Here is a 25,978-nt window from a genome sequence, read left to right as displayed (position 1 = left end):
CCCATGACAAAAGGTTCATGGTAGGTACCGAGGAGGTTGAGAATGGCGGGCGCCCATCTGAACTGACTAGACCAGATTCTCCCAGAAGACAGGGGAGAGGGCGACAATTCATTTCCTTGCCTACCTACAGAGGTGGGTATCTAAGCATGAGGTGATTACTGTCCACGATGTTTCCACCCATGTGCAACCTCTTCCATCGTTTCAAAAGTGATCTCTCCGTCTTCTGCGGCCTGAATCCGAGCTACTAGTTTGGCAATGAATTTGTCAATCATGCCCACAATATGGGCTCTCCCGGAGCTTTCAGGATGCCATATCATTCTACAGGGTGGAAGTGCCACATAATCAGTAAAATCGCCTGCTTCAAAGGGAAAGGTGGTAACGAGTGGCACTTACGGGAAGACTGAGCCATATCCTTGTCCCGGTTCCTCGTCCAACCAGCTCTCATTCTCCCAGATCCAGTCAAATCGATCCCACCACATCTTTTCCACCAGATCAACCCCTACGTAGCCTTGCGTATTGGCTGCATATGGGTAGAACCCAAGCTTTCCAGGTCAATACTATCACTTTCGAAACCACGGTGACAGCAAAACTTACTGGTGTCATGTCTTCCGTGTACCATGAGCCAGGAATCTCAACCAGCGATTCATCGGCCTCGGTGGTACCAATTGCTGGCTGCTGTGGAAGTGGTGTGGGAATCATCCAACTGCTAGCATCCTTGCTGTAATCTGGGACATGTGGTGGCTGTTCAGGAAAAGGCCTGGGCAGGAAATATGGCTGCGCATCATGCGCATTCATACTGGAATCATATAGAAAGTCGTGCTCTTGAAGCAGGCGGACGGTTGTTTCGCGGATCTGGTACAATGGCGCCCGATACCCCACGGGCCTCTTACCATTCTGTAGCTTGGTAATGATATCAATGCATTTTTCCAACACATCCTTTTCCTGTTGTACCGTCATGGCATACGCTCCTTCATGGCTATACCCGTGTAGACCAATTTCAGCACCACTTTGTAGGATTTCTTGGGCTTGGACTGGAAACGTCTCCAGGCTGTGTCCGGGGATAAACCACGTCACTTTCTCAGAGATGCCATGTTTCTTGAACAAGCGCAGTAGTCTCCCAACACCAACGTTCGCCGAGAACACCCCTGCAGAGTAGTCCGACAGGGTATTGGCTGGATCATGTCCAGTGCCCAGGTAGCCAGACAGTGCGTCAAAGTCAATAGATAGACAAATCCTCAATCTTCTCCTTCTTGTTTTGGTGGTCGATGTTGCCATGTTTATAGAACTCAGTTTACTGGTTCAAAGCCTTTTAGAAGATCTCGGTCGAACGCTTGGTCTGACAATGTGAGATGTGGGAATAAGTGTTTTATCCTTACGATGGATCCTTGCCATCTGCCTACCTGGGTACCAAAGCTTGGATTCACCACGCTGATGTCCTAATTTCTCCACGTGTCGTGGTTAGTTAAGATGTTTCGGGGAGGACATCTCCGGTTTGTCCCTAAATCGCCTGGAACAGACTGTGGGAGCACCCGCTGAGGGGGGTTCGTGCAGCAAGGCCGCGCCAAGACCTCGACGACCCAACCTCACATATTGGATGACTTAAGACGCTGCCTCTGTCAGATACTTGTGATTTCAAGACTACCCCAAGGCCGCTCGCTGTTCGTTGTGCAAGCTGAGGATCTGGATTTGGTCTTCGTGCATATGGCCATGACTGGAGGGTGCTCACAACACGCTCTTTCAAATCCGTTCTGAAGGATCAGAATGGCTGGTCAGGGAAATCCAGAGCTCTATCGTGTCCTTGCAACCCTGAATAGCTATATTCCTCGTACAAACACGCCAACAAATAGCCATCCTATAGGTCCATCAGGGGCCGATAGCTATGCTACTCCCGTTGCCACCTTGCCGTTCCAATCCACATCTTCAATCCCAGGGCTAGGATTTCTGTCTCAACCAGTGAGCGAGATCAAGCCTATCACACCACCACCAATATCACGATCTCACACTCAGACTTCTGTTCAGCAAGCCCGGCTCCCAGTGGCTCCTGCTCCAATCTCGCGTGACAGATCCACCACTCCAGCAATCCCAGATGCTTCGACCATCACTACCTGGCCAGCGGCATTGAAACATGTCACTAAATATCTGGTCCCAGACGAAAAAGTGTCTGCGCGAATCAAGCATCTCATTACCGAACAGCATAAGCATGAGCGCCAGTGGTGGGCTGGCAGAGAGGCTATCATGGCTCGGCAAGAAGGACGAACCGGCACTTCTCAGCAGGTTGCGGCTTTGCTACAGTCAATTGGTGGTAAAGCAGTACCAGTAGCCCCAAGTGACCCGAAAGCCAATGCAGCAGAACTGGCAGCATACGATAGAAAAGTGTTCGCTGGGCTTGTGGCATTGGCATCAGACTATGACCGACAGCTGAAGAATTTGGGAATCCCCTTCTACTCAATAAAGCACGAGCTGGTGATACTGGAACAAGGGCCGGAAAAGGCTGGGAACTTGAAAGGAAGAATCGACAAAGGCGAATTGAGAGAATTGCAGAAAAGGATGCTTCAGACTCTGGAGGATCTATTTGGGGATTGATACGAGGAAGGGCATGACTTATTCTTCATACTGGCTATCTGACTCGACGTTGACAGTGCGGCCTCCTCCAAGCCCCTTCAAGTCTAACAGCCATTTTGTAGGGACAAGGGGAAACTCTATTGCAGGCAACATCCGACCCTTTCGAGAGATATGAAATATCACTACAATAAGCGAGAGGACACGTCCAGACACCAAGACATGAGGGAATAGTCCCGGCCAGGAGATCGAGGACCGCTCCTGCTACTGCTAATATCTTCAGTGTTGCTGTAATGTTTTCCCGGATCCGAGTCATCAAAGTGCGACTTCCTCAGTGAAAGCACCCACGATGCAGTGAATGGCAGTTGCCTCCACGGCGTGGCAGTCCACCTTCATCTACTAGTCTATCATTTCTTGACTTGACGTCTACCTAGGTACTCTGCCTTCGACCTCTTTTCTCCCTTTCAACCCCTCCCTCTTCCTTTCCTTCAGAAACTCCCCTTGTCATGGACCACCAAACCACTCCAAAGCCTGATCTTGGTCTCCTCGCGGAGCGCGCAGGAAGCCTCTCTGCGGAGCTGAATGGCTTGCAGCTTACCTGCGGCCATGAAAGTACTGCTGAAGATATCCAAGCTGTGTCCAAGGAGCTCATTCTGCTTTCTGATGAACTTTCCGGTCTCGAAAAGGCTGTCAATCGTCATGGGGAGCAATACACCACGGCATTTCATCAAGATCTGGCTGAAATCCTCGCTCATCTGCACGGAATTCTTGATGATGTTTTCGACTGTGCTACGGCAATGAGAAAGTCCGACAGACCAGACTTGAATGCCATTGGTTGGCTTCACAAGAAGAGATATGTGAACAAACTGCAGAAACATCTCGCTGCAAGCAAAACAACCTTGACCGTCATGCGGACCGTTATCCGCCATGGAAAAGCCTATGGCACTCAAAAGTAAGATTCAAGTTCTGTTTCTATCAAGTCCATAACTGATCAATGCAGCTCACCTGGCCGACTAGCAGAATCCTCCCCTCATACCCTTTCCGAAGATTGGGCAATCCTTGAGTCCGTCTTTGCCAGCAGGAACGCCATCACAGACCTACAAAACCTTGCACGGACCACTCCTCAATACAGTTCACCATCATCTCACGAAAGTCCTGGTGAGACCCCTTCCTTTGAACCGGGTGCTCATGGTCGGAAGCTATCCTCAGCAACTGGTGTAGATGTCCCTCTTGTGGCAGACGTCCTTCCAGCGAGCAGACATCAAGAAACCAAACAAAAAGATGATCAGCTCGTACGTAGGTTCTCCAAACGTGGTGTTCGACTTGTTGTGCATAGCTCGATACTAGACTTGAACGCACACGATGTGCCCAATTCCCTCAAGCACAAGTGGATCTCTCATGCTCACGCTCGGGACCCATCGATTGCACAGCTAAGTCAAATCCCAGAAATCGACACGATGCCCAGCAGGCTTGAGCGGCGTGTTACCACTGGAGATGATATCGCCAGTGAGACTCCAGAAGCCAAGTCAAAGAAACGCAGCTTGACTCTGATGAGCACTCCAGGTGCCAGGACCCTGAGCAAAGTGATCAGCCGCCTGTCCAATACCGGTTTGGGTGACGAGAGCAAGAAGGATGATGCTGAGCCAAAGGCTGGCTGGAGCTACCGTCTGACAAAGCCGTTTGTCAAGCCCGAATTGACCACCCCCGATTTCAGCAAGGATCACGAAAGTGCTGCACTGCGTTAGCTCGATCTACCCCGGATACTGCAGGCCAGTTCTGATTATCGATGGAGAGAACAAGACGCGAAAGAATGTACTTCATACCACAATATTATTATTCCTAAAACAGAACCAGCGAACTATAGGATGCGATCTCTGGAAGTCGTCGTTGATCAGGTTGGGGAGTGAGCAGGTATTGATCTTGATTCATAATTCATATGAGAGTTAGATCTTCAGTAGACTATAATCAACTACGAATATGAGGAAGTTTGGAAGGCTGTACCGCAATTCTTCTGAACCCTCCTATTGGAATTCTTCCTCTCATTCAATTGAAAACGCGTTTCGAATCTGTTCATCATTGCAAGCAGGCCGTGAACACAGGATCTCTCATTCTTTCACTTGCCATAACGAGGAAGTTTCAATATTCGAGGCCAAGAGTTGATCACGGAAACCAAGGAGAATTAATATTGTCTATCTTCGTTTGTCGTTTCTCCCAAGCTTGAACCACTTCCGTCAACAGTACTTATGCATCACCAAACGCAGGTCTTCAAGCACTGCTGTCGTCCGTCATGACTCGAAGCAATTTCCTTGCGACGCTGCGTTTGGAATCTGTGAGAATAATGGCGAAGGCACCGAGAGCAGTCGCGGGTGAAAATAGATATGGCTCTTCAAGTGGTGATAGGTTGCATATTACTTGATGTTGGTGTATAAAGGGGCGAAATCAACGGCCCAGTCCCTCCTGGATCAGGATCAGAATGTTCAAGTCCCCCAGCATCGGCAATCCGTTGATCCACATAAATCAAGAAAGATTCCACGCATCCAGCGTTCGATCTGGGGAAGATCGAAAAGCCATATTCCTTCCAGGTGGCAATAAACATAGATACAAGCCACACTCGGGTCGCGGAGCAACCCTTAAAGTGATCACCGTTGTCAGAAAGCGTGGGAATGGAGACCCTCGGCCTTCTCATCCCCGGGCCTCGAAGTTCCAACGGCGCTCGAATGACGCGTCCAACATTCCCGACGAGACACCTGGTCCGCCCGATCTTGAACATAGCGCATCGACTGTCCGGGCTTGATATGGCCGCTTACCATCGCGGCGATGACGGGGAGGAAGAGGGTGACGACGATATGGACGAGTCACCGGGAGTTGAGAGCGAGATATGCTGGGATATCTCCGATGACGGGTCTGAGTGGGAAGACATTGGGCATCTGTTATTAACTCCCGATATTGATCGGTTCAACGCCGATGGGGAGAATGCCGAAGGCGACAAGAGTATTGAGGTCGGACTCGAAAGACAAGAAAAAGGGAAAGGAGGTCGTGCTCCCTCCACAGATGCCCAAGAAAGGCACAGAAACGGCGACGACTGGGAGGTGATCTCACTGGTTCAGGAGATATCAAAAGCGGCAACACACAGTATCGATGACCATCGGCAAGCCACCTACTGTAGCTCTCGCATTGCTAGTGGAAGACGAGTCGTGGTCGCGTCAAAAACAGCGGATTCGGAAAAAAGAATCAGGAATGGTGAGCCGGGTAAATAGATCGCTTTAAAATGGCGAAGTGAGCAAAGTGGCGCATTCCACCACTGATGGCGAAGAGGAATTGTTGGTTGGTTCTTCCGTTCAAGACGAATAGGGAATGCTGGAACAGAACTTGAAATGTTCGTGGTTATCATTTTTGTCTACCGATCGAGATGAGCAATGCCGTCAACTTTTCCCTATACATTTCCTGTTGATGTCGCCCACTTCCAATTACATAGTGGAATGGGTTTGAGCATTTGACAGGTGTAGACTCGACAGGCGGCCCGGCCGACCCCGAACGCTGGGTGCAATGAACATCTGGGTTGGAATTCTCCACTTAACATCGAAGACCGTCAAAAAGGTGGTTGGTACCAGGCTCGACATTTCCAACAGGGCGATTGTCCAAGTCCCATTATCCAGGTGGCAAGCGTGTGCTCGTAGTCGCAGCCAACTCGGAGGACAATTCGAGGCATGTTTCAGTCTCTTTTGCCCACAGTGCTGCCGCTATACCCACCGTAGCCCCCGTAGCCCCCATAGCCCGAAGATCTTACCACGCCGTTGCCCACGTTCCCTCCCAGAATGCCATTTCCGTACACGCCGCTCCTCCCGCTCTTGCGGCGCTCGTAGACAAGCATCGCCATGGCGCCGACACCAGCACTCGCGGCAATTGCGAAGAAGCTGAGCAGCGAGAACCCAACGCTGTGGTTCCTGATCCCCAGCACCGGACGTCCAGCCATGCCAGGCAGGACCGCCCCGTCGACCCAGCCGATGTTGAATGTCAGAACGACGGGTTCATTACGGACGATCTTCGGGCCCTCTGAAGGTGTGCTCGAAGTCGTGTTGGGGAGTGAATACGCTGTCGAGGCGATGAGATGAGACTGGACTACTTCTCCTGGCGTTTCCGACTCGGGCGATATGTGGAAGAGGACATTGATGTTTGTGTGGAGGTGGAGGTGGGAGAGCTGGAGGGTGCCCTGCAGTGCGATTGTGAATGGCGTCCACTGATCTTTATCAGCTCCCGTGCCGTCTACACCGGGTAGCGAGGACGATATCCCTTGTCCGTTCTGAGAAAGAGGGTATGAGGGGACCCGGCATGTCAAAGGGACATCGCTGTGAACGAAGAACTCGAAGAGGTGATAAAGCTCGTCGGGTAAGGAGTCGATGGTGCATGTTTGTGTTTGAGGAGTGTTGTAGAGGAAGGACAGCGGTTGGCTCGTTTCATTGCAGGTAGGGAATGGGATGTATTGGAGATTGCCATGGTTGTCGGTGATCTGTTGTTGTGTGAGTTGTTGCACGTTTCATATATCTCATATTTTATATTTCAGAGCCAGGGAGAAAGGACACGGTCGTCACAAGAATGAGGACGAGTTGGAAATGCAGGTAGGGAGAACGTACATGTTCACCAGTGTCACTATGAAGGTAAGTAATGGCATTATCATCGTCAACTTATTAGAGAGAGCTCACATTGTCCTATTGAGGCAGCTGACAGGGATCAAGTCACCCTTGGTGTATCCCCTTCTATTTGGAGTAGGATCTGACAAGACCTTCTCCTGAGCAGCATTGACAGCAGAAGAAAGTGACAAATAAAAGAAGAGGAGCGCATTGAATGGAATGCATGCGAAACGAAGCATGGCTTAGAGTAAGAATGAAAAATCAAAGAGGCTGACCTGGGATATGAACACCAAAAAGATGAATTTTGGGTGCATGCGATTGTTTACCGTTTGATGCCAGATCAATTGTGGATGGACGGTTTTTTTGGAAAAGGCGTTTCGGTCTGGAGATCGGCCGCTAAAAGACGGGCCGAGCCGTAGCTCACTCTGCGCTTGACGTCACGTCTTGAATGTTTCTAACCGTCGCGGCATTGTGGTTGACGGAAAAATATGGATGGATATAACTTCCGGAGCGAATGAATAGCAGTCGAAACGGTTGATTTCAGGGTTGGGAAATAGAGTCGAGCATGCTGCACATTAATACAGCATCGGCAGCAAAGGCCATTGCTCTGTCAAAGCGATGGCTGAAATATATGCTTACATGATGGCACGCGATCAATGGATTCGCATTCCCACTCTTGCCTATATACACAAATTGAGATACGATGTCACAGGTTGCACAGCTTGTTTTATGTCAAATCTGGGCGCAAAAACTACGTTTGGTGTTTGTGCTCAGGGCTCATGCGCAGGATCACCAACACTCCTGGAGTGACGAACTGTGCAAGAATTATCCAATGCATCAGCGTCAGGTTCAATTTGAATCGGGCACTTAGGCAATTAGATCCACACATTCTTCTATTTTATCCCATTTTGTATCTGGGTTGAAATATTGTTCTTCCTATCCATCATATTGCCTAGACCTTCTTCGACGTGGTCTCCTCGGCATGCGCAGCGAGGGGATGGGTCGGGTTGTCCGATAGACCGGAGGTCTGGTCTTCTTTGCCCTCATTCTTTCCCTTTGAATTGTCGATCTGCGATGAACTAGTTAGCCACTGACACTAGAATCTAACACGGAGCGACTGAGACTCGAGTCAATGGTTGGTATTGAGGAGTAACTCACCTTTCCACTACCTGGTTGAGCGGGATGAGCTTGCTGCTGGGAACCACTCTGGTTCTCAGGCTCTGGGGACTGGCGACCGGCGTTGGGTGCAGACATGTTGAGATGAGTTTCTTTGTGTTGGGTCTGAGTCTGGTGGTGTAGATGTTAGTACTCATATGGTCTTCTGGAAATTGATAGGGCCCAGTCTACTCACAAAGTTGTAATACTGGAGCAGAGTATGAGTAGGTATAGATGAAAGTTCAGGATCGAGACAGAATAAATGTCAAGATGTCCAGGCACTTGATATATTGTCACAGACTGGTTGGCACCCCACCAGACAGCCCACCATCACCTACTATGACGTTTGTGCCTTACGAATGATGCGAGGGTCTGCGAACCACGGTACGAACCCTGTAAACCCTTCCTGGGAAAAACTGTATCACCGATCTTGCATGCAACTGAACGGTTAAGGAAACTTTATGTAGATCAAAAGAAACAAGTAGTTACCCAAAATAGGTGGATTGATTGACTGATAAATATCCCTCTTCCTATGGTCGGTTATACAGCAGGAAGACACGCAAGTAGTAAATGCAAAGCACCCACATTCTCAAACTCACAGCTGAGGCAGTAGTAGATATTGAATCAGTTCCAGAGCGATCAGAAAGATAGATTACACAAGGAGTGTTCAGCGCATAGTAAATGAGTGTAGCTCTTGAGTGAAATCCCAGGCATATATCCCGCAAAGTATACTACAAACATCACTTTGCTCCTCATATATAGCCCAGTGGAATATATTCTTCTTGAACCTGTATCCCAAGCTGTACGGTTCCATTCGTGTTGTCTGCAGTCATTTACCTCCCCTCAGACTGAAGCTGGCAATTCCTACCGCAACAAGACCCTGTGCCTTGCAGTTCGGGCAGCTGCGATATTTGTCCTCGCGAATCTTCAGCTGGACGTAGTTTGGACATTGGCGACCAGCCTGGTATTTACAACCGCCTTTGTCCATCTTGTAGGATTCATAATGGTTGCAGCGTAGGCTGACTAGGCGCTCGAGACACATCTTGAGTGGTTTTCTTTGTGCTGCAATCAAATATTCAGCCTCACGAATAGGCCAGTTGTGAGCGTCCGCAAATACCTTTGTTCGTTCTAGGCTTGTTGCGTCTCTCGCTCCACGGCGACCGAGGATGTGGTTTAAAACGATTCGGTATACTATCCAGTAAGGCCTGGTGCTTCTTGCTTCGGCCCAGTTATCCAGGCTCGTCGCAGGCCTCACAGAAGCGGTCCGTGGGAATCGTAGAGGGCTTGTTCATACTCTGAGGGAATACTCGACTTGAGATAGTGAGGTGAGGGAAAGCAGTCGTCCGCGACAACTGCAAAATGGAGCTTGGGTCAAAAGAAATGGGTGTGGACAAAAGTCACTTTGAAAGGTGACAAGGACAAAGAGTGCGCGGCTTTTGGAGGGCGCACCCAGAGTTTTAACTTTGACTCAGTACTATTATTATTGGGGAGCTGGTGCTCGGGCGGCAAAAACTGCGTGGAAAAAATGACTCGACCTCAGCTTGACTCAGAGAGGGGCCCGAGGGGGACCATGGGGCTGTGATTTCCCCTCAGGCGGGCTCGGGCCTCCGTGCCCTCCAAAGGTGCAAAGCCAGCAACGCCTGAACCCTGTTGTCCACGTCCCAAGCGCCTCATTATTACCTAGGTAATTATTAGCCAACATCCCCATGGGCTTATGCTTAACGCACCCGAGCGCGACCCTCAAGTTCTAGAGCCTTGCCCTAGTTAAAAGTTTACCTAGACTAAGATCGAATCGGAGGTCTTGTCTGCGATGCCTTGGCTTCCAACCTGACTGGCCATTCTTAGGCATATGTCTACCTAAGTAGGGAAGCAACTTGGTCGTGGGCATTTCTATTGTCATCATTGATATAGGACTCTCGTCAATATGAGAGGTCAAAACGAACTAGAATATGCGCGCACAATAAAATACTAGGTATTTGTTTCGATGAGCCATTTGAGCCACACCCGTCCACCCACCCATCCATCCCAAGGACCACCACGGTGCCTCTTTTTGGTTTGTTCCAGCCAAGGCAGGACACACAAGCCTACTAGTTGCGCCTTTGAGAAGCTGTCTCACATCCTCATAAGGGTAATGTGGTCTATTTTTGTTGAGCACCATTACACAGTGAGCTCAGGTGGCACAAAAGTCCAGGCAATCGAAACAGGCCAAATGGATCAGCTGTTATGGTCAAGAGTCAGTCTCGTTCTCGTGGGTAGATTGGGAGAACCCGTGGGATCAAAGCGAGATGCCGTTTCTTGTTGAAGCAATACTACCCTACTAGCAAGTCGTAACACTTTACACCTGGCATCCCAAAAGCTTTTGAGGTCGAACTCCTCTCTCGCAATGGCCAGTTCATCGAGAGCCTCCATGACAGGATCCACCGCGATTGTCCCTTCGGTCGGATGATAGCTGTTGTTATTCACGCGATCGCATCGTACAGCTTGTCGAGATCGAACACGGGGGTTTCAGCCGAGCTGGACATCATCGACTCTCGGGTTTCCGTGGCTAAAGATTGTGCAATTCCATGAATGGAAACCTTATCGCAGCCTCACATCCGCTGAAATGGTCGAAAGAGTGATTTTTCGAACAGAGGGTCCGGCTCTGACACTCCGCTCATTGCATCTCGCTTATCATGAGCCATGGCCCATGAGTTCAAGCGTGGACGCGTCTTGATACTCCTGAGTAGGTACCTCGGCCCCCTAAACTAACCTCAAATTGAGTCTCGATCAGCAAATTTCCCACATGGATGAATTATTCTTTGTCAACCACACTTATTCCTTTACTTATTAATAAGACAACATATCAACTGGTGTGCTCATTGCTATCAACGCAACACTTTTATTATCTTCTAGGTGGGTCTGCACAGTGGCAAGTCACCGGGTCCGCCTGCTCCTCGAACTCGATCAGTTTGGGAAATCGCGCGATTCGAGATCGCCATTCCGCGAAGAATTGGCTGGTCAAGTCTTGTATATACTCAGCACTGAGTTCACTTCTGCAACAATGGCAGGTACCGTGAGTTTTCACCCACCAGAAGTAGCACATTACATGTACACATGCCCTGCCCTGGCAACAGGGTGGCCGAGTAACATGTCGGTGTGGCGGCTCTCCTGGCAGAGCTTGGCCTGCTTTGGCAACTTCCTGGCAGATGCTGCAAACTTCAGCCTCTGGTTCTGTCCCTTCTTCCTGGCTCTCTTCTGGTCCCAAGAAATGGACCCTCCAGTTTTCACACTCATCGAGATGTCGAAGGGTTGGCATCGGACGATCTAGAGGGACTGCCTTGTAAAACAAGAAGCCCTCGGGCACCCAAAAAGTCGGGAGCCCCCGGAAGTACATTCCCCTACCGTCTTCTGATGTGGGTTGGAAGAAGTACAAGAGATGTAACTTCTGCAATTCCCGGCAGCAGTCAGCCAGACTTGCATTGTAGAACGCGGTGCACACTGTTGAAAGCTTACGCGGAGAGGTATGTTGACGTTGGGGTAGGAATATCAACGTATACACCCATGAAAGCTCTTTGAGGACGAATTGCAAGGTGGGAGCCATCGCTATGTACGTCGTTCTGTACCCAGGATCGACACGGGACTGCATGAATCTATGATCTTGATTAAGCTCAATGAGATTCAGCAGCTTTGCAAAAAGGGGAACGCAGTGGCCACAGACCTTGTCAAGCCGGCCTAGACATGCGTTGCGCTGAATCCCAGTGGTATTGTGTCGATCCAGTTCTGGAAAATACATCACCACCGTGCGAAGATTGTTTGCAAACTCGTGGATGATGAGAATCCACGTGATGAGCTGCTTCAACATCCCATGCCTTGCCCAGGCCACCATCGACTCACCGTTGAACGTGCTGTACCGTTCCAAGAGCGCCCTTTGCTGTCTGATACAGCTTATACAGTCCCATCGTCCATGGCAAGAGGGTCTGCTATCATTATGGGTTGATGCTGACCCGCGGCTTTCTGAGGGTTGTCCCCCACGTTCAAGCTCTTGACCCAATGATGGTGTTGACATCTTGAGTATTTTTGCGTTACTTACTGAGAAAATATCGTCGCGGCCAGTGATTTTGTGCTTGTATTCTCATATTTTGTACAAGAGGTTTTGACTCAAGCTGTTTTTGTTTTAGCTTTTATTATTCTCTTGCAAGTGAAATGGTATTGAACATTCAAGCACGTCGAAATGACCCTCCTCTTCATATCAACTGTATTTATACTGCATGCCTACAGCAATGGAGCACCAGCGCTCAGCTTGAGCAGTCATTGTTACCAGTTGACAACAATGAATCGAGCTTGTCAGGTCAAAGGCAAGGCCCGACCCATCCAAACATGCCCTGGACAAAACAAGGAGCACATTGTTCTAACAAAGATGCCTGAGAATCTATGGATCTCCATCGATGATTGGTAGAGACTATCGTGAGTGCTCCCCCAACTTTTGAAGCCCCGTCTCCCTGGGCGTAGGTAGTGACGATTGAGGATGTTGTGGGGGAGGCGGTCGCTGTGCGCTGTTACTGTCTTCGTGCCGGTGGTGGAATGGTTGCCATGACGTGGTATTAATGCCTGGCGTGCAGTTCATCTGATTACGCTGAGAATGCGGAGTTCTGTTGTATACTTCAGAGGTTCCATGACCCAGGATGGCTTCGAACGAGCGAGTGCTGCGAGATGAAGCTCTTCATCGGTCCAGTTGTCATCAATGGCGGCAGCGCAGCGCATGGCTCTTCGGTTCTTCGGGAAGCCAGCTTCAGTCATGGCTAAGAAGCCTTCCAAATGCCCATTCAAAATATTTTCGTGTTATGGTATGTCTAGAGCTGTCCTTTCTCCCCGCCTTACTCAGATTTCGTTCTCATGATCTCTCAGCTAGAATCGTGTCGAAGCCACAGGCTTGCTCAACACCAGAATCCGTATTCTATCAGCCGGGTCGGAACTCTCAACATCAAACAAGGTAGTATATATATGTTGTTCTGGATTGCGCTCCTTCACTCAATAAGTTGAATGTTTTGCGGCATTTCTCCAATCCGCCCTACTCGCTCAACGCAGTGGGTAGTCCTATCCTCAACATCACCGACCAAGGGACGGCTCAGAAGTAACGGACTCCATTACTTGAGGCTGGTATCCGAACTGTCGCAGGGCATCAAAGCCGACGACATGAAATCCCCGTGAATGTCAATGCAAGTGACAGACCGAAAGGAAACACCTTGATGATCTCCACCCAACTACAAGACTCAGGGCAATACCCAGGGAGAAGTAGGTGGAGGAACTCCACGGAGAGTGACAAGCATTCACTTGACAGCTTCCCAATGCCGCCATGATGGGGGTGTCAACGCTTTCAATCCTAAGTTTGCCACAATTACACGAAGCAGAAAGGTACAACGAGCATCGGAAATTGATTGGTTGTTGAATTGCATGATCTAGCGTTCAAGCTGCATTGAAGACTGCATCTCCCCGCTGTGGTAGATACGAGCATAAAGCATTTGAGAGCACCTGGGCACCAAGCCAGTAAACTGTGTGATCAGCAGCCGCTACAGCACAGCTGATGCTTGTCAGCCTCGCCGAGAGATACAGAGACGGCAGGAGGCAGATGCAGTATCGGCTTCATACGCACCTGAAGAAGGGTGACCATGGATGAGTCGCCTGTGATGTCCATCAATACATGATTGTAAGATCTTTTGCCCCCAGGTGCAACAAGCGCCAAGAGGGTCCACATCTCGTTCAAAGAAGCATACCTATTGATATGCAGGTAATTCAAGCACTAACAAGGTAAAGATGCTTGTTGGACCGAGGAAGCGTAGAGAACTTTAAATTCCACGGTACTATTCACGAGATTCTGCACCAAGTAGAGCTTGGGTTGTTATAAGAGGTGCAATTCATTCAAAGAGGAAGAGTACTACGAGGTTGATTTGGAGTTTGATCGCTAATGGCGACAAAACATCTGAATCTACTTGGGTCAAGCTGATTTATTGTGGGAACCTGATTCGCTAAACTAAAACAGAACTGAGAAGTATTGCCCAATGAGTTATTTCAGACCTCGCATAATCTGATCTCAAGGCATTGAAAGGCAAAGCTGGATTGATGAATGTAATCCTTTAAACGCTGCCTGCTGGCAATTGTTGCCCGCTTGCCTGTGCGGCTTCCTTTGCCTCCGTTGTGGCACCCGAGCTGCTCTTTGCACAGTTGGCGCATGCACAATGGCCCGCTGGACAAGGGCAGGACCCTTCTGAACCGCCACATTTGCAAACAGTCTTATCGGTTCCCTTGACAGGCTCGGGCTGGAAGCTTCCTGTATTGTCACTCTTTGCACAGCGAGCACAGCTGCAATGACCTGGAGCACATCCACAAACGCCTTCTGAACCGCCACACTTGCAGACTGTCTTGTCGGTGCCTGGAACAGCCTCTGGTTGATTCTGTTTTCCGGTCTTGAGATCTGCGAGTCTTCTGGCTTCGGAGTGCACATCGGTAACCTGCTTCTCGCCTTGAACGTAGAAATCTCTGACCTTTTGGCCAGTGGGTGTACCCAAAGCTTTCTCAAAATAGCTGGTCAACCCGCCCCATGCACCTAGCGCCTTGTCTGATACGCCGTATTTGGTATCAACAGACTTTGCCTTGTCGGTCGCCTTGTACTTGTTGTCAAAGTTGTTCAGAGCATTGGTGAATTTTGTACTGAAACCATGTTTCGAGTCAAGGGCGATGGCTTTTGAGATGACATTGTCGGAGATAGTATAGCCATGAGCAAGATATTCCGCAACGATTCTTGAACGTGGCTTGTCTTCCTGTGCCACATCGTGGTCTTCGCCTGTGGAAGAGGAGACGGGTGCTCCCGCTTGGCTGGCAACGTCGTCGAGAGTATTTGCGGTCGTGACGTGGACTTGAGACTTGCCCAGCTGGGTGTTATCCAGTAGAAGAGCAGTCTTTGCGGCACTGGACACACGTTAGTGGTTTAATCGGTTAAGTAATTGTGGGTTTGAACTCACGTTTCTTTCTCGAAGGTCACGGTTGCTGACTTTGTTGCGTCAGCTGCACCAGACTCTGGAGTGACCGAGATCGATGTGATCTTGCCACTGAAGGTTATTAGTATCAGTGTTTGTTTTCTGCTTCAAGGACAAAGAAACCTACCAAAAGCTGAAGAAGTCCTTCACTTCCTTCTCGGTCGTCTCGTGGGAGATTCCCTTGACGTGGACGGTGGTCGACATATTGTGTTGACTTGAATGAAGATGAGGAGGTTGGAAGATGGTGATTGAATATTTGAGGAGTAATGAGGAAAAGTCAGGAAGAAAGAAGCGTTTTGGTGAATAGTACTATATAGTGAAACAAAAGTCGCCTGAAGGAAGTCGCGAAACTACCAGTGAGCGCAGGGACGGTCGATCAATGCGATATCACACTACAAATGTCGATACGTCATCCTAGCTCTTTCCTCTCCTCCCCCGCCTGAGAAGTGGAAAAACTCGACCCCTCAGCCATCATCATGTGTGGCTAATGTGGCTAGTGTGCTCCTGCGCCACCCCCTCAACGTCATCATCAAGACTTTTACGAGATACGAGTTCGGGTTAACCGTCTAGTTTTCACATGTCGAGTGCCCGAGTTCAAGTTTCATGGCAACTTGTAGGCAGACATTAATGTCTTCGTTCTAGAATATTCCTGGCTCTAAAGTATCTCTGTCGATGTGCATAGTTGTGGGTATTGTTCGCAAACTACACTCACGATCACCATTGTATGACGTGGTGTGACTGTAACACTGAAACATTGAGCGATCTGACGCGAAAGGTAAATCGTTGCGATGGGGTATCATCCAGATCCAATGAATTCAATAATACACCGTTCAGTCCTTCGCAAACAATATATTATGCTGGTGCCTAGTGCGGCTACGTGCTACGTGCTCTAGGTGTCAGGCCATATCTTATTCGTACGGCGAAATTCCTCTACTAGCAGTTCCAAAGGCATGAGCGCCTCAGAGTACCTTTCACATGTTCTGAAGAGCACAGAGAGAGCAATATCTAAGAACATTGGTGATCATTGGGCTTATCAATTGCGCGATCGACCAAAACTCAGGAAGAAGGTCAATCCTAGGCAAGGCTGAACCATGCAGGATCTGACTAATCGGAACACGATCCGAGAGTACTGAGGGGTGATAATGTCATTCTTGACGACAGCCTTGTCCAGAAGAAGTGATTGTCGTAGGGGAATATACTCTCTGTGCAGAAATCCAACGACAGATAATAGCTCCTATCAACGAAGAGGTGCAGATCCACCATGTTCTCCTTGGACTACATCTTACATCTACAGAGTCAAGTCGTTACCCTGTCTTCTCGGCTTTGTTACACTGATACAAAATACCTAGGTATTAAATGCTAATGCACGCAACAAGCTATGGCCTGTGGAAGCCTATATTAATAGAAAGCATCCCAGAAATCAGAGTTGTGTCTTTCCCCCCAGCCATCGACCATCTTGCTAGGCTCTGATGCTTGGAGGAGCATAATGTTGTCATCTTGAGCATGGTATGTTTTCCACTGAGGCATATCTTGTGACAATTCAGGGTCATTAGGCGTGGAGTATCGAGCGAATGTGGTCCAATATTGGACCATCTGCCTTGCCAGCACCTGCTGCGACCTGCTCAGGGGTGTTGCTTTGCCGCTCGCCCCACAGAAACCTGGAAATATGTAAGGCAATTCCAATGTGTGTGCTGAGCCATATGGAAATGATACTTCCGGCCATGGACAGGGCGTATCAGGGACATCGAACTCATATGCAAACACTTCTGGACAATGCTTCGCCAGCACTCTTGTTGCACGTCGCCCAGCGGTGGAAATAAGCCCTGCATCACCAACCACCGCTGCAAGTGCCCTGCTCGCACTGCCATGAGCTTCAATGGGATACATCTTCAACACTTGAGGAATCGCACTCTGTGGTACTATCACCCCATTCAAGTGCAGTTTATTGAGTAACTCAATGGTCGCACTGACAGTTTCGGGATATGCTTCGGCAGAGACAACTTTTCCTGAGCGCCATTCCATCATTGCCTGAAACCAGGTGAATTCATCTTTATTGACACCGATTATCATAGGTATCCTGTTGAACTCGCCTCTCAAAAACCTGTCTCGCAAATCTTTGACTACAATCACTCCATCCTCCATCAGTCCGAAAGGGAATTTGCCAATGCCGAACTGACCATCCTCTACTTCATTCGCCTCCAATAAGTCTTTGGCTGAGATCAACCTCAACTTCTCTGGTGTCTGTTCTGTACAACCAGCTGCGTGAGCAAGCGAAATTCCCAGACTCTCTAGCTTTTCGATCGTTGGATATGGCATAGTTGGCGGTGCACCTCCACTCTCGATGATTACCTTATGAAACAGCCCGCGAGAGCTCGGGGCTGCAACATGTGCTAGGATACTCGCTCCTCCAGCCGACTCTCCGAATACTGTGATTTTATCTCCGTCCCCACCAAATTGCTCGATGTTCTCACGAATCCATTCAAGAGCCAGTTGCTGGTCCATAATCCCATAATTACCCGCTGGATGGTCTTCAGCGTTGATTGCCGGATGAGAGAAGAACCCGAAAACACCGACACGATAATTGAGCGACACGAACACGACTTGCCCATCGTTGACAAGGCTGACGGGATTGTAATCATTACTAGACCCGCACGCAAAGCCGCCACCGTGAATGAACACCATAACCGGCCTCCTTTGCTCCCGACTATCTTCCGATTCCTGGATTTCTGGCGTGAAAGCGTTCAGATAAAGGCAATCCTCATTGCAGCTGGTAGAACCGAACCCTGGAAAGCACGTTGAGGTCTGAGCACAGATAGGTCCAAAGCTCACTGCCTCAAGAGGCTCCTGCCACGAGGCAGGCGGCACTGGTGGGTGCCATCGTAAGCCACCCACTGGTGGTGCTGCATATGGAATTCCCAGGAACTTTTGCATCCCGTCCTCCAAGAATCCTTGCACGGGTCCATGAGTTGTCTGGACAACCGTCGAACGTCTGAGCGCAGATGAAGTGCTTGCGCACTTAGAGCGACTGTGTGTAGTTGAAGCCATGGAGCCTTCAATTTTCCGGGCTTCCCAGTGGCTTCCCAGGATACCAGTGTCTTTTATTGCTGTTTCAATTGAACCAAAAGCATGGGCTACGGGCAATCTGGATTCCCTGCCTGGCGTCGAGGTCAAGAGCATGACGAGACGTCGTAGCCTTGCGGGGCCCACCGTCCATCTCTGCGGACGGCGTGCGAGAAATGCTTGTGGGAGATAGTGTTTGACTCGTCCCCGCCGGAATGTTTGGTACATTCGGACCACCCGGACCTTGCTCCGATATCCCAAATGCGAACCACGGCCCGTGTGGAGCATCAAACCAATTCTCTCGAGCCTACCCGAGGTTTGTGCATGTATGCACCATAGTCAGCAGATATTTCTGGGGAACAGCTTTGCAAGGCACGCAGGGGCACTCTGTAGATCTCCACATAACAACGTGGATCCCAGTGTCAATTCAGGCATGGCGTGCTCGGTGCCATACACCGATCTTGCATTCGATTATGAGGACTAGTTAGCATATAATTGCATGGTAACGAGTAGTTCAGAAGACGGCCAATTATTTCGAGATTGTCAACAACAGGGTCCTTTGCTAAGGTGTGATAAGTGGTCAATGAAGACCGATTTGAGCATGAACAACGAATGAAGGCAACTATCTCGCTACCAGCTATCAAGATTCAGACTGTAGATATTCGTCCTTTCACAGCTTTCTCAAAGAGATTACAATTTGATCGAAGTGTTCCACGTTTTGCGACCTTTGTTCATAGATCCTCACGTACTATTCATCCTCAAGCTGAACCTGCTTCGAATCGTGCTCCTCTGTGCTCACATCGAGTATATTCTGCTCTGCGATCTCTTTATTTCGTTTGAGAGACGTCTTCCAAGCTGGAACACCTGATGCGAAGTAGTCGTCAATTTGCTCTAATTTCAAACGACCAGTCTCCGGGACGAATAAGATGGCGATGATCAGAATCACAAAGAGAAGTCCAAAGTAGAAGTAGCCCACATTGGTGCCCATATTTCCGTACTCGGGATTGATCATGTAGGGAGTCCAGAATTGTGCGCCAAAGGCGAAGATGGAGTTCATGAAGAGTGACAGGGCCTGACCATGGGTTCGGAGCCGTACAGAATGCATCTCGGCGGAGGCGACCCAGATGGCTGGCGACGCGCAACTGGCAAAGACAAAACACCAGATGCACAAAAAAGCCACCAGGACGTTTTGCGTCACCTTGGCTTGAGTGCCTAAACCAGAACTGACGGCAGAAAAGATCAACATGGAGGCTCCCATGATCGACAACCCGAGCAGGAGGGAGAGCCTGCGGCCGAAGTATTCCGCGGTGAAGCCTGCAAAGAGAGATCCAGCAAATATACATAGATTGATGATGGCTGTGATCAGGAAAGGGTTTGAGATTCCGAGGCCCCCGAGAAACACGGCCGTATATGGGATGATGAAGAAAGTTCCTGCTAAGGCCGGTATCATCAGCAGGAAAGCAGAGATAAGAGTACGACGAATATTCGTCTTGTGGAACATTTCCATCCAGGATGTCGTCGAAGCCATAACCTTCTCGAATTCTAGATAGGTTTGCATTTCTCGAACTTGGGTATCCACAGAGTGAGAGTTCGGTTCCTGGTGGGAGAATCTCCCTAAGGCGATGCGTGCAGTATTCTCTTTGTTCTTGATGAGTAGCCAACGTGGAGACTCCGGAAAGAGCATGATACCAGCGGCCAGTGCGATGGAGAGAGGTATCTGGCATGCGATAGGAGTTTTCCAGGCCCAATTACTTTGAATTCCAGCTGATCCAGCACAGACGCCAGCAGCGAGTGCACTACCGGCACCAAGACCGATTGAGAACAGTCCGAGAAGCATTCCCCGTTTATGTGGTGGCATACACTCCACACCATATACAATGGTACCACTGTAGAGAAACCCAAGACCTGTGCCGCCGATGCATTTGCACACCATGTAATTTAGATAGTTTGAAGATGTACCCAGCATTCCGGCAGCACCGATCAACACCAAAAATGCTCCGAACTGGATGGTTCCACGGCGACCAATGTATGTTCCTGTTACACTGGACAGAGCCGAGCCCACCGCGGTGAATAGCGATGTGAGACTCGTCAAGGACTGCTGCAAAGCCGACAGTCTGCACATCATTACCAGAGAGCCAGAAGGATCAGGAACTTCAGCACAATGTCCAAACGCGGTGTTAAATGGTCCCATCAACAAGACAGTACCACCGTAGTTGTTGTCAAAATTGCCAATGGCTGCACTCAAGGCAATAAATGCAGAGAAGAGGAATACGGTTCTGGTCACCTTTTCCTGGATGTTAATTGAGTCACCATGATCTTGTGGTCGACCACCCACTCGTTCGACGGTGGTGGTTTCGGCCTTCTCAGTCGCAGTGAGGGTTTGTTCAGTCATATTAGCGAGTGTATCGTCGGCTCAGGAAAGCCTGTGAGAGAAGTGATGAATTGTGATTGACTTGTTATAAGACACAAATTGAGGAAATGCTAGTTGATCAGCAGAATGTTTCTGAAATTGCTTCCGGCATGCCGATATCCATGCTCCAGCCTCTATATGTGCACCTGAACTAAAGCACTCAAGCTCTCATGCATAAATTAAGCAACCTGGGGTACTGAAGCACTAGCCATGGATTGGTAAACTTTGCGAGGGCTTGGTCGGAGTCCTTCCGATTCGGCACGATCTCACAGAGATGATTGTGGGAAGTGGGCTGTGATTTCCAATCAACCACCTAAGTTATAGCTGGATATCCGCCTTAGACAAGAGCGAGTGATCGGGGTCCTTTTCGCGACATGTATGTTTCTTTGCATTACGATGGCACCGTTGTGGGACGGTAGTTCCGAGAGGAGCGTGTTCTTCGCCCAAGGAGAATTGTGGCAAGCACATGATGCCGCCCCACCGGGAGCGTGCTAACCTCTTCTGAATACCATCGCGGTCGGGGAATAGACCTTATGGGCCCAGACACGGCTATTCTCAGGCGATGTCCCTTTATGAAGCTCATTCGACTCCATCAAAAGCTCCATGTTCGGAAGTTGTGCGACCAATCAGTTTGGCATCGTCCGTCAACCAGACATCCACGGGACCGTCGTTCCGAGCTTTCCCCACCTGAGACATACCACGGCCGGAAGGGTACAGGGCGGACGCTATGTCCCTGAAGCCAGATGACTACTAGTATCTTTTGTGGTAACCATCTTTCGTGTCAGTTGGAAAAGTACTGAAAAGAAGGCGATTGATTCAACACAATAGCAACAGAATGGTCGCAGAATTGGTAGCACAGGTCGATGGCCTCTCCATGGATGAGCGAGGAGAGCCAAGGCTCGACCGCTCTTATACTCTCAACTTCATGGGAGACTGGGGTGGTGCTAATTTTCATCGCATTTGTGCATGGCTCACACAGGAGTTTTGCGACCGGGCAGGGCCTGGGACACGAACAGGCATTTGGAGCTTGCGTGATGGAGGACTGGATGGATTGAAGCAACTCAATGAGGGAGCCGTGGACCTTGCCATTTGTACGCCCACTGGTCTCTTGAGTAAGATGCTCACTGGCGAGAGTGGCTTTCAAAAGGCTATGCCACATCTTCGTGCGATTGGAGTACTTCCACAAAACGATCGAATGGTGCTAGCCGTTCACCCAAAGTACAATATCAACAGCATTGAAGATCTGCGGACACGGAAGCCAGCAATTAGACTTGTTACCTCGACCAATGATGGGACGAACCCAATTGGATACATTGCAAACGAATATCTCAATGCTCATGGTATCTCGAAAGCTACCATTGAATCTTGGGGTGGAAAAATCTTCACAAGACACAGACCAGAGCAATGCGTGGCCTTGGTTGAATCTGGAGAGGCCGATGCACTGCTTCAAGAAGCCATCATGACGCCATGGTGGCGAGGGCTTGTTGAATCGAACAAGCTTGTCCCACTGGCTGCTGAAGAGCAGGCGTTAGTAAGTCTGCAGAAGTCAGTTGGTCTAGGGAGAAATCATTTGCCAGCTGGGTGGTGGAGCAACTTGCAGCATGATTTGCCAACTCTAGACTTCTCAGATTTTGCCATATTGGTAAGGGACGACATGCCCAAAGAGGTCGCGTATCTCTTGACTTGGTGTCTTGTGGAAACGAGGGATATGCTAGAGGGACAATACAAGCACATAAAACCGGAGAGAAGCCCTCTGTCGTACCCTCTCGACCCCAAGAAGATGGCTCAAACACCTGTGCCTCTTCACGACGGCGCACAGGAATATTATTCAAAGGCCGATTTCTCAAAGAAGCGTCAGCCTTTAGTAAGTTCACCATTCTGATGGTGAGGTAACAGCTTCGAATGTCTCATAGGCAGCATGGGGTGGGTCAATAGCAGCCAGATGAGCAGCGAACCGCGTTCATTAGAGGTAGTCAACCATGCATTGAGATGTGTACGCATCAACTTGTTCCAACATACTAGTCGAAGAACCATAAATATTGAATTCTTCCTCTTGAATTCTTCCTCTTGAATTCTTCCTCTTGAATTCTTAGAATAAGTTGAATTGAGGTAATCCTTTCAAGTCGGCTTGTCAATGAATTTCATGTAATCATGCGATTGGATCCTATATTTCAGGAATGGAATCGTACCGCACGAAAAGCATTTCCACCGAGAGCAAATATATTGGCACATGCTGAAATTGTTCTGGATTAAGGTAGCACTTGGTCCAAAGGAGCCAGGATGGTTTGGCGTAGACATCGCTGCGGCGTGGTCTCATTAATCCGGTGAGCGTACGCGCACTGCTTCGCCTGCAACACTAGCCAGTCAAGGAGACTCGATAGGAAAGTCTAGCCGTCGACTCTGGTGCGCTTGAATCGGCATAGTATGCCAAAATAACGTGTCGCACGAGCGGCATTGGTAGACCACGTAAGGAAGCAGGATGAGAATAATGATTGACGTGGCAATGTTGCAGAGCTGCGCTGTTCTCCGCCTTCAGTTTACAATTTGAGAACGCTCGAAGAGGCTTGGAATGATCTGACTTCTTGAGGTGCCTGCTCGTATCCGCAAGGGAAGGAGCCTCTCCAGATAAGCCTCTTAAGCTCTTTCCTTCACCAATTGTAACCTTGGAAATGGCCTCGGCAAAAGCTTCAGTCAGGGCTACTGGCAAGCCACGTCAGGCATGATGGTGGTGGCGGCTGGATAAGATCGACACTTCCCATTCTCCTTCAACTCCATCCACAAACCAGGATGCCATCATCTGGTTGTGCGCCGGTAGACCCCTGCCTCCAATGAGCTCCTGCTGACTCCATACGAAAGAAGCACGGGTACGCCAGTCCCACGTAGGCAGGGCAAAAAACCAAGCTGTACAGTGAGTGCGCGTGACTGTCTAACGATTAGCTACCCTTTTGCCATCTGGTTCGTTTGCGCAATTTCGTTGACAGTAAAGAATCGCTCCCCGCACTGACAAGGTCGTCCTAAGCTTCTGAAGTCCAAAAGCTCGGAACAATCTCCTCAATTGAGCAATCCAGCACGATCTGTATCTGCTGAACGTGCAGGTGACTCTGTCACTAAGCAAAGATTTGAATCGTCGAATATATACATCTCTCGTGGTTCATATTAGGGTATCCGTGGATTAAGTATCGACTCCTTACATTGCACCGGTGTTCTTGAACTGGCTTCATCGTGCGACTTCCCCGAAGCATCATGGGTCCATCCACATCTCGAGATGCCGATAGCAACACCCTTGCCTTGCTAGGCAAGAAACAGGTCCTCAAGCGACGTTTTGGATTTTGGTCTCTTTTCGGTTTTGCTGTTTGTGAGTTGATCACCTGGGAGACTGTCCTCGCACTGTTCAGCCAAGGCTTCGACAATGGCGGTCCTGCTGGCCTTGTCTACGGATTCATCATTGCATGGTCGTCAACGTTCTCTGTTTACACTGTCGTTTGCGAGTTGGCCTCACTTGCACCGATTGCTGGGGGCCAATATTACTGGGTTTATATGCTGGCGCCACCAAAGTACAAAGTATTCAGCAGCTACATTGTCGGCTGGTTGACCTCCCTGGCCTGGATTGCAACTGTCGCGACAGAGACTATCTTCGCCGGAACAATTTTGCAAGGTCTGATAATCCTCGACTATCCGGATTATGTCGCGGAAAGGTGGCATGGAACACTTCTTGCGTGGATGGTGATCGCCGTCGCCATTTTTATCAATGTGGTGATCCCAGGAATGCTACCTAGATTCGAGATTTTCATTATAGTATTCCATATTGCTGGATTCATTGTTGTCATATCACTGCTATGGGCGTATGCACCTCACAACTCGGCGCATTTTGTTTTCACCACCAGTCTGAATGAAGGTGGATGGCCAACGCAGGGTTTATCATACTGTGTGGGATTTCTAGGGAATGTTGCGACCTTCGTACGTTTTATGAGCTTGGATCCTGCCGAGGCTGAGGCTAACAAGTTCGTCACCCTAGGTTGGCGCAGACGCATCTGTCCATCTTGCTGAAGAAGTCGAAAGGGCAGCAACGAACATTCCTCGAGCCATTCTCTGCAGCATGCTCATCAATGGACTCGTGGGTTTCACAATGATGCTAACGATTTTGTTCTGCTTGGGTGATGTGGAATCGGTACTCGAGACCGCCACGGGCTACCCTTTCATTCAGATCTTCAAAGGTAGGCATGACAGACTGTGTCTCGAGCTATCGGTATTTCATAGCAACTGACGATGACTTTAGATAGTGTCAAGTCTACGGCAGGAGCGACGGCCATGGGTGCCATTGTTCTTGCCCTGACATGGGCATGCGCAACAGGAATCATCACAACCGCATCCAGGATGACTTGGTCATTCGCACGCGATAAGGGTACTCCGTGGTCGACAGTAATCAGCAAGGTTTCCCACCAAAAGCGAATCCCAATTGTTGCCGTGGGAGTTGTCACAACCATCGCAGCTGTGCTCAATCTCATTTACATCGGCTCTTCAACAGCCTTCAACGATGTCATTTCCCTGACCATTACCGGATTCTATTGTTCGTATTTCTTGCCGGCAGCGCTCTTGCTATACCACCGAATCAAGGGGCATATCGCCCCTCATCAGCAGGATACGCCGGGAATTCCAGTCACCGACGAAAGTAGTTCGAACCCGTCGAAAAAACCACTGGACCCGAACCAAAAGGGTGAGAATCCCACAGAAGTGGATTCTGATGGACCTGCAAATACTCCTGCACGTCATGACCGTCGCTTGTCTGTTGCGCAGACAACTTTGGTGTGGGGGCCTTTCCGTGTTCCCGGGCTGTTTGGAACGCTTAACAACGCCTATGCTTGTGTATACATGATTTTCGTGATTTTTTGGAGTGTATGGCCGCCTGATCTGCCCGTAACTTATTCGACGTAAGTTGCACATCCCCCAGAGAGCCCACTATTCGAGACCATGCTTACTCTTGATAAAAGGATGAACTACTCTGTGGTTGTGACTGGCGGAGTGATCATCTTCAGCATCATCTGGTATTACATTCGGGGCCGGAAAGAATACCATGGACCTTTAATTGATGATGAAGTTGCGGCTGTGATGAGAATGGGAAGCGTGGTTGCTGTCTGATGTTCGTCTGATGCACCAAA

General features: G+C 49.4%; 11 protein-coding genes across 11 annotated transcripts; 5 read left to right on the top strand and 6 right to left on the bottom strand.

Annotated features, from left to right (window-relative positions):
- Window positions 1-155: 155 nt before the first annotated feature.
- Window positions 156-1,275, bottom strand: LTR84_012616 (uncharacterized protein; the record flags this gene model as incomplete). The annotated part of the gene is made up of 3 exons (XM_064856135.1): window positions 156-318; window positions 394-542; window positions 595-1,275. 3 exons carry the CDS (start codon window positions 1,273-1,275, stop codon window positions 156-158), a joined length of 993 nt encoding a protein of 330 aa, XP_064708035.1.
- A 486-nt stretch (window positions 1,276-1,761) lies between these two features.
- LTR84_012615 (uncharacterized protein) lies at window positions 1,762-2,583 on the top strand (the record flags this gene model as incomplete). Its single annotated transcript, XM_064856134.1, has 1 exon — window positions 1,762-2,583. One exon carries the CDS (start codon window positions 1,762-1,764, stop codon window positions 2,581-2,583), a length of 822 nt encoding a protein of 273 aa, XP_064708034.1.
- Window positions 2,584-3,065: 482 nt separating this feature from the next.
- On the top strand, window positions 3,066-4,304 carry LTR84_012614 (uncharacterized protein; the record flags this gene model as incomplete). The annotated part of the gene is made up of 2 exons (XM_064856133.1): window positions 3,066-3,511; window positions 3,560-4,304. 2 exons carry the CDS (start codon window positions 3,066-3,068, stop codon window positions 4,302-4,304), a joined length of 1,191 nt encoding a protein of 396 aa, XP_064708033.1.
- Window positions 4,305-5,354: 1,050 nt separating this feature from the next.
- LTR84_012613 (uncharacterized protein) lies at window positions 5,355-5,816 on the top strand (the record flags this gene model as incomplete). Its single annotated transcript, XM_064856132.1, has 1 exon — window positions 5,355-5,816. The coding sequence occupies one exon, from the start codon at window positions 5,355-5,357 to the stop codon at window positions 5,814-5,816; it is 462 nt and encodes a 153-aa protein (XP_064708032.1).
- Window positions 5,817-6,271: 455 nt separating this feature from the next.
- On the bottom strand, window positions 6,272-7,426 carry LTR84_012612 (uncharacterized protein; the record flags this gene model as incomplete). The annotated part of the gene is made up of 3 exons (XM_064856131.1): window positions 6,272-7,066; window positions 7,191-7,206; window positions 7,260-7,426. 3 exons carry the CDS (start codon window positions 7,424-7,426, stop codon window positions 6,272-6,274), a joined length of 978 nt encoding a protein of 325 aa, XP_064708031.1.
- Window positions 7,427-8,139: 713 nt separating this feature from the next.
- On the bottom strand, window positions 8,140-8,441 carry LTR84_012611 (uncharacterized protein; the record flags this gene model as incomplete). The annotated part of the gene is made up of 2 exons (XM_064856130.1): window positions 8,140-8,256; window positions 8,346-8,441. The coding sequence occupies 2 exons, from the start codon at window positions 8,439-8,441 to the stop codon at window positions 8,140-8,142; spliced, it is 213 nt and encodes a 70-aa protein (XP_064708030.1).
- Window positions 8,442-14,452: 6,011 nt separating this feature from the next.
- Window positions 14,453-15,556, bottom strand: LTR84_012610 (uncharacterized protein; the record flags this gene model as incomplete). The annotated part of the gene is made up of 3 exons (XM_064856129.1): window positions 14,453-15,284; window positions 15,338-15,424; window positions 15,480-15,556. 3 exons carry the CDS (start codon window positions 15,554-15,556, stop codon window positions 14,453-14,455), a joined length of 996 nt encoding a protein of 331 aa, XP_064708029.1.
- Window positions 15,557-16,750: 1,194 nt separating this feature from the next.
- On the bottom strand, window positions 16,751-18,529 carry LTR84_012609 (uncharacterized protein; the record flags this gene model as incomplete). Its single annotated transcript, XM_064856128.1, has 1 exon — window positions 16,751-18,529. One exon carries the CDS (start codon window positions 18,527-18,529, stop codon window positions 16,751-16,753), a length of 1,779 nt encoding a protein of 592 aa, XP_064708028.1.
- Window positions 18,530-19,160: 631 nt separating this feature from the next.
- Window positions 19,161-20,804, bottom strand: LTR84_012608 (uncharacterized protein; the record flags this gene model as incomplete). The annotated part of the gene is made up of 1 exon (XM_064856127.1): window positions 19,161-20,804. The coding sequence occupies one exon, from the start codon at window positions 20,802-20,804 to the stop codon at window positions 19,161-19,163; it is 1,644 nt and encodes a 547-aa protein (XP_064708027.1).
- An 853-nt stretch (window positions 20,805-21,657) lies between these two features.
- LTR84_012607 (uncharacterized protein) lies at window positions 21,658-22,704 on the top strand (the record flags this gene model as incomplete). The annotated part of the gene is made up of 1 exon (XM_064856126.1): window positions 21,658-22,704. One exon carries the CDS (start codon window positions 21,658-21,660, stop codon window positions 22,702-22,704), a length of 1,047 nt encoding a protein of 348 aa, XP_064708026.1.
- A 1,361-nt stretch (window positions 22,705-24,065) lies between these two features.
- On the top strand, window positions 24,066-25,958 carry LTR84_012606 (uncharacterized protein; the record flags this gene model as incomplete). The annotated part of the gene is made up of 4 exons (XM_064856125.1): window positions 24,066-24,779; window positions 24,838-25,036; window positions 25,099-25,750; window positions 25,811-25,958. The coding sequence occupies 4 exons, from the start codon at window positions 24,066-24,068 to the stop codon at window positions 25,956-25,958; spliced, it is 1,713 nt and encodes a 570-aa protein (XP_064708025.1).
- Between the last annotated feature and the right edge of the window lie 20 nt (window positions 25,959-25,978).

The sequence above is a fragment of the Exophiala bonariae genome (assembly GCF_035927105.1).
Source record: "Exophiala bonariae strain CCFEE 5792 chromosome Unknown scaffold_8, whole genome shotgun sequence".
NCBI classification, from domain to species: domain Eukaryota; kingdom Fungi; phylum Ascomycota; class Eurotiomycetes; order Chaetothyriales; family Herpotrichiellaceae; genus Exophiala; species Exophiala bonariae.
This window is presented reverse-complemented; position numbering and strand designations above follow the sequence as displayed.